The 6,990-nt window shown below is 43.3% G+C and overlaps 1 protein-coding gene across 1 annotated transcript in view; it reads right to left on the bottom strand.

Annotated features, from left to right (window-relative positions):
- Window positions 1-6,990, bottom strand: part of LOC119426229 (beta-galactosidase-1-like protein 2) — a 22,144-nt gene that overhangs the window by 12,016 nt on the left and 3,138 nt on the right. The window contains exons 4-10 of the mRNA XM_037693775.1: window positions 6,557-6,652; window positions 6,225-6,333; window positions 6,041-6,133; window positions 5,871-5,952; window positions 4,849-4,913; window positions 4,685-4,769; window positions 461-598 (exon numbers count right to left, since the gene is read on the bottom strand). Of these exons, the coding sequence (XP_037549703.1) occupies window positions 461-598; window positions 4,685-4,769; window positions 4,849-4,913; window positions 5,871-5,952; window positions 6,041-6,133; window positions 6,225-6,333; window positions 6,557-6,652 (668 nt within the window). The remainder of the gene's footprint in view (window positions 1-460; window positions 599-4,684; window positions 4,770-4,848; window positions 4,914-5,870; window positions 5,953-6,040; window positions 6,134-6,224; window positions 6,334-6,556; window positions 6,653-6,990) is intronic.

Below are 6,990 nucleotides of genomic sequence, written 5' to 3'. Positions count from 1 at the left end.
TGTTGTTGTTTGCGATCCGGCCTCTGGTTCATGACAGTAATGTTATGATATGTAATGTAATGTTATGTAATGTAATGTTATGTAATGTAATGTATGATATGTACTGTCCTGACCTTGTAATCCTCAACCCTCTCATCCTGCCATCCTGTTGTCTCAATGTAAATTAGATGTTTGAATATTTTTGACAAACTTTTGAGATGTTTTAGATTTTTGTGTTTTATTCTGTATTTGTCACTAGACTTTTGTGTACACTTGTGTTTATGCTGACCAGTGACAGCAGATCAAAAATTGCCTTTTGGCTAACTCTGGTAAATTTGCAGAACTACTTAATAATGTACAATGTTGCTTTTACCTAAACCAATACCAACAAACAAACAAAAAATACAAGATGGCACTATGATTGTATTTGCATGGAAACCATTGCTGCTTTGTTTGTGGTAAACAAAACAGAGGAACCAACCATAGCTGGGGACTAAAGCTCTGTAGGAAGGACTAGCGAGCGCTCCGCTCATGAAGCCAAAACTGGATCCTCCATGGAACATGTACAGGTTGACAGACATGCCTCGTCTCACAATCTCCCTCACGGTGGACACCATATCTGAAAAGAAAAATTTATATTTTCACAAATACTTACAAAATCAGTTATCACAATTTCAGAACAACGCCGGTTAGCACAGCAGAATCACCTCCAGGACCGGGGACTTTCTGGGTCCAATTTACATGTTCTCCCTGTGAGCACTCTGGAAACAGACCAAAACAAGCATGTGAGCATCGGTAACTTTAACTTGTGCCTGGGTGTGAGTGAGACTATGAATGGTGTTTGTCTTTATGTGTCCGTGTGATGGACAGGAGACATGTCCAGGGTGTCCCCTGCCTCTCACACAGTGACAGCTGAACATGGGCACCAGTTCCCCTGTGGACCACAAATGAAAAGGCAGGTAAAGAAAAGAGATGGGTTTGAACATTTTTACGGCCAGCTTTAAATAATGATCTGTTTCCAGGTGCTAAAGTAAAACATGCAAAAACAATTTGACCATATTTTTAAAATTTGCATCTCTATTGTTGGCATGAGGATGACCTTCCTCCTGCACAAACATGTGGACAGAGATGAAAACCTCTGTTTAAAGAATGTTAGAACTAGTCGAGAAAAAAATACTATTAAGTTAAGTTAAAAAATTAAAAACAATATTTTCAATAATAATCCATCCATCCATTATCTTTACCCGCTTATTCCATTTCGGGTCACGGGGGTCACCGGTGCCCATGTCCAGCAATCACTGTGCGAGGGGCGGGGTACACCCTAGACGGGTCGCAAGTCCATCACAGGGACACATAGAGACAAATGAGACAAACAACCATTCACTCTCTCACTCACACCTAGGGACAATTTAGAGTTACCAATCAGCCTAACATGCATGTTTTTGGACTGTGGGAGGAAACCGGAGTACCCGGAGAAAACCCACGCATGCACGGAGCAAACATGCAAACTCCACCCAGATAGGCCCCTGGACCGGGGTTTGAACCAGGGACCTGCTCGCTGAGAGGCAGCAGCTCTACCAGTTGTGCCACCGTGCTGCCCTTCAATAATAATAATACTGAATAAATAAATAACTGAACAAATTCAGTTGAGCATGAACTCTGATGTATTGAACCACTTTGGCCGTGGCTGCCTGCCTGGGAGTCGACGGGGGACAGGACAGCCCCCAGAAACCATCTTATCACCAGCAAACTGGTTGGTCCACTAAAGGAGCGTACTGCTTAGTGGAGAAAACAGTTCACTTGGGTCTCCTCAGACTGATGAAGCCCTCTGGATAGAGGGTGAAATGTCTTTCCACAAAAAAGAAACTGTCCAGATCTTGATGGACCATTAGTGGATTTTGTACCTGGATGATTGAGCATGAACTTTGATTAAAAACAATATCATACTATTAATGTATTGTTTGGGCTGTAGCCTTTATGGTATGTGTGTGTGTGCATGCGCGTGTGTGTGTGTGGGTGTGTGTGTGTGTGGGGGGGGGGGGGGTGTTCCTTCATAACCACTGAATGGACTAATAAAACACTCTAAAAGATATTGTTGAATGAACATCTACAAAGTATAACTGATTCAAGATGGCCACCACAGCCCTCTGTGTGAAGCAGAGAGCTGCCACTAGGGCACCCAGGGGAGCAGATGGTGCGGTTTAAGGCCTTGCTCAAGGGTCCAGAGTGGGGCAAATGAGGGTGGAGACAGGTGTGGTTGCTTCACCTATCCCACCCACATTTTGGTCTTGTCGGTCCAGGGAGTCGAACCGGCACCCTTCCGATCACAGGCCCACCTTCTCTAACGCCACCACTTCAACTGATCTTAAAAAAAAACACACACAGTTCTTTCAGCTTTTGCAGATATTGTGGTTAAATTTGGTGTGGTTGTAACTGGGAGTCTTCCCCAACACAAACCAGTTTAGGTCATTACATCATTGCATAAGAGCTTTGCTTAAAACATTTCTACTCAGTTCAATTCACAATGGTCGTCACAGCTAACCAACATTAGCCAACTCAAAATGATCCATGCCTCAGTCAGTTTCACAGATACTGAGCAAAACGTTTGATACGTTAGTAACTGAGAGTCATTCCAACACACACCGACTGTTACATCTCACAGTATCACACGATTGTACATAATTTTAATGTTTTACCCAAACGGTTCTACCTCTGTCATTTTATAAAATAAAATGATCTTAGTCTAAAACTCTGGTATGAACGGTGGTGGGTGATTCCTACCAGGCCTGTTTGTCTGCTTGGCTTTACCTACACATCGTTTTGCAAAAAAATGCGAAGGCCTTTACGAACTGTTGAAAAGTACCAGTAGAAACTGAGAAACAAAGATTTAACTGGAGAAAAAGGATTTTCTGTGAAAAAGCTTAAAACGAGCAGAGCAATAGCTAAAATTTAATGTGCCAAAACACACACAAAAAAAGCGAGTTTCACTAAAAGGAGCAGAAATGTAGTTTAAAAATAAAAGTAGTAGACTGATGGCGAAAAGCTGAATGGAGAACAGGAAGACAAACCAGAGCCAGTACACTGAAGACTTTTTAAAAAGACAAGATTTTTAAAGGAACTGACAAGATTTCATTTGAATTTTTACATTTTAAGTTGAATATTTTAAAACTGTTAAAAGTTACAAAAAAAAAAAAAACGTAGGATCTTTAGGTCCTTAAAGAGCTGAATGTTTTTGATATTTGAATAACTAAAATAACTCATTACAGTCAACCCTCGCTATTTGGTGGTTCGACTTTCACAAACTCGCTCTTTTTCGGTTTTTCAAAGTAAGATTGAACAGGGAAAAAAATTGTACACGAGAAATGAGTGTCAACTTTAATATTACTCACGTGGTTAGGACAGTACTGGATACTGTACAGTAAAAAGTTAACAACAAACTACAATACTTTGGACAGGCGCCACCATTTTGTAGTTTTCTCTCAATAAGCCTGTACTGTATCGCCACTCATAAGGACTACATTTCACAGAAGCCCCGTTGCCTTCTGTTAAAATACGTAGAAGGAAAGTTTTTATCTGATCTAAAAAAGTTTGGTTCTTTTCAGTGACTTCGACACCCAGTGGATGCAGAGCTGCACGGATCCCACTGAGAACCAGACCAGAACTGGACCTCCAGACCCATCAGCGAATACGAGAGCTGCTAGCCGGCACACAAGGACTTCTGAGAGGGGACGCGCACCGCTGAAGGTCCGACCTCTCTTTGGAGCCCACCAGGACTTTTGTCATCTCTCTATGGGACCACTTAATCAGACCACTGTCCCACGCCAGCCACCTGAAGGTCCCGCCTCCCCCCAAAAATGTGCTTCGGCGTTCAAGGGCTGCACAGAACCGGACCTCCAGACCCTTCTGTGAATCTGAGAGCTGGTAGCCGACCCACGAGGACTTCCGAGAGGGGACGCACACCACCGAAGGTCTGGCGCTCCCTCCAGAGCCCACCACCACTACCCCGAGCCAGAGAGACAACCAGAACCAGCAGGGTAGGTCTGTCGAAACTGAACCAAGTTGGAGCGGAACTGATCCACCGCTGTTCTGCTCAGCTGGTGAGTAAGATTAGCTACATATAAGTATGTTGTTAAAATGATGTAGGTTTAAGAGTTTAGAACATTGTAAGAGTGTGGGAAGAGTTTATAAAGCCTTCAAATATATATAAATACTAAAATAAATATAACGTCACTACTTCGCGGATTTTCACTTATCTGCGATCCGGAACATAACCCCCACAATAAACGAGGGACTACTGCACATGTTGAGGTGTTTGGAGTCTAAATAAAGTACAGTAAAATACAAACGGGGACTCAGTAGTGGGACTGCTGACTCAGCGTTCACACTCCGCCTGTGGATCCATGACACAATGACTCCAACACTGGAGGTTAACGATTTTCACCAGGGATGTTGTTGATTTTCTTTTAGCTGCTCTCTTCTGCAGGGCTCACAAACTCACACAAAGGATTTGACTACCTGGGTTCAATCTGCAGCCTCAGGACTACGAGACCACAGCACTGACCACCAATCCACCGTCCGCCAACCCCCAGTAGCTTCAACAGAGCGAAAGTCAGTAAAACCCTCAACGAGTCAAAGATCTACAAAAACAGAAGCAGCAGTAGAGATTTGAAGTTTTGTCCAAAGTAAATCAGTAGCTGGTGCTCACCCTCAGGAGGCAACACGTGGTGGAGGTCCCCCCATACATCGAAGGCACCGGTCCAGTATTCCATCACCAGGGAGGGGCTGTTGGGCTAAAAGAACCAGTCCACGAAAGATTCACGCTGTTAGCTGAGGACGCTCCCAATCCAGAAGGTGAAAGGTCAGACTCACCTGGATAGCCATCAGTTCCTGGATGTCTCTCTGATTTAGCTTCTGCAGCTTCACTGACCTGATGGCTACAAGACAACAGATCCATGGTTAAAGGGACATTCCACACATTTTAAATGGAACAAGGTTGATATTTAGCCAGTTGTAGATATCGCTTTGAACGGCCTCAGTTTGATGAAACAGAGTCGAAGGCTGACAGATAAGATATTTAACAAACAGTCTGAACACAGCCAAGTCCAAATGTTAGACGTTTGGAGTCAGCGTGATTCAAAATGGCTGCCACAGCCAAACCATCTTCAAAAACACAAAAATTAGTCTAACTCAGTCGATTCTACATGTATTGACTTACAATTTGGTTTGGTAGGAACTGAAACAGATCCCCACAACAAATTATGAGCATGTGAACAGATTGCACAAGACTGGGATAAACTGTCTTAAGTCAACTCTGTCTGTTAGCAAAATATCTCATGAACCATTGAACAAATTTTAATGAAACTCCTACATGGTAACCACTGGATGTACATCTACAACTGATGAACATTTGGAGTCAATCCTATGCAAGATGGTTGTCGAAGCTAATCGGCATTATATGTGACAAAATTGCTGTAACTGAAACACTTTTACTGATACTGAGCTAAGATTTGGTGTGGTGGTAGCTGAGAGTCAGCCCCAACACATACTCTGAGCATGACGGCTACAACTCAGTCATTTCTAAGGACAAGATTATCTCAGACTACAGTGCTGGCATAAAAAGTGGGCGTCTAATTTTACATATAATTTGGTGATTATATGCAAACAGATATTGGCAGAAGCAGCTAGCTGTAACTTTGCCCCATGAGGTCAGTTCTGGCAGGATTTTCATTCAGGATAACTGTCATCTAAAACTGGTGGGGGGTAAGAGTCTATGAAATGTAGATGCACTCTATCAACACCAGCCCAGAAAGTTTCCTGGTTGCAACAACGCATAAAACATAAACGAATATTTAATGATAACCATTCAAATTGTGTATATGTGCTTGCTGTACCTCCAGGGATGCCCCCTGACTTCAGTGTGTTGTGGATGTCTGATGTAATCAGAAGCTCACTGATCCCTCTGGACTGCAAGGCCTTTCAAAATAAAACTCACAAGTGAAAGTCATCATCCAGCCTCGGAAGTTTCGGCACAGTTCTAACACAGTACAGCCAAGAACTTTACCTCTTTAATGAATAACATGTAGCTTTGATCCTTTGCAAACGATCCATATTCATTTTCAACCTGCACAGCGATGATGGGGCCTCCCTTCTTGAACTGAAATACACAGCAAGCGCTTCGGTAAGAGGATGACATCTTCAATGAACTGAAGTCACACTTGGTTTGAACTCGACTGGTAAAGCACGACCTGCAGCGGAACCAGTTTTGGAATAAGTTTGTCAAAGTAAACGTTGACCGCCTGAGTGAAGCTGGGATGGGTGGTCCTCAGCCTCATGCTGTGGTCTCTGAGGAGCCAGCTGCAGGGAGCAAGAAAACAACATGCTGAGATTTTTATCTGAAGCTTTAACGTGATGATCAAATCTTCAGACATGTAACAACTCATCCCTCAGAGCTATGGAACGTGCCTTCAACTAAATGTCTCCTCCATGTGTCACTGTGCACCCTGCTCAAACTTTAGCTCCTTTCACACACACAAAATCTGCTTTACACGAAGTCGTGTGTAAAGATCAGCAGCGCTACCTTGGCAGTCCTCCCAAGTCCAGCTCGGCAGAAATGTATGGACCAGGACGTAAAATCACCCACAGTTCCAGTTCAGCTGCAAGGCTAATGTAGGCTCTGAAATCATACAAAGGTCACGCTAAGGTGAGACCCTACAAACGTGTAATTTTATTATTTGATGTGTGAAAAACACATGGCAGCAACACAAACAGTAAACACATCCCTCCTCACGTCTTCCCCTGGGTTGTTAAGTGCTGTGGACCAGTCTGTTGTTGTGGAGATGTTACTGTTGTCAGGAGGGACTCTGACTCTAGTTTCTCCCTCGTGAACTGAGGTTCAGATGATGAGAGGAGAGGGTCCCAGAAGGTTTCACAGCAGCTTAGAATGTTAGGACAGGTAGGAAGATGGTCTATCTATCTATCTATCTATCTATCTATCTATCTATCTATCTATCT

The sequence above is a fragment of the Nematolebias whitei genome, chromosome 20 (genome assembly GCF_014905685.2).
Source record: "Nematolebias whitei isolate Nwh7 chromosome 20, NemWhi1, whole genome shotgun sequence".
In the NCBI taxonomy this organism is placed as follows: Eukaryota; Metazoa; Chordata; class Actinopteri; order Cyprinodontiformes; family Rivulidae; genus Nematolebias; species Nematolebias whitei.
The sequence above is the reverse complement of the archived record's forward strand: the minus strand, read 5'-3'. Positions and strand labels throughout refer to the sequence as shown.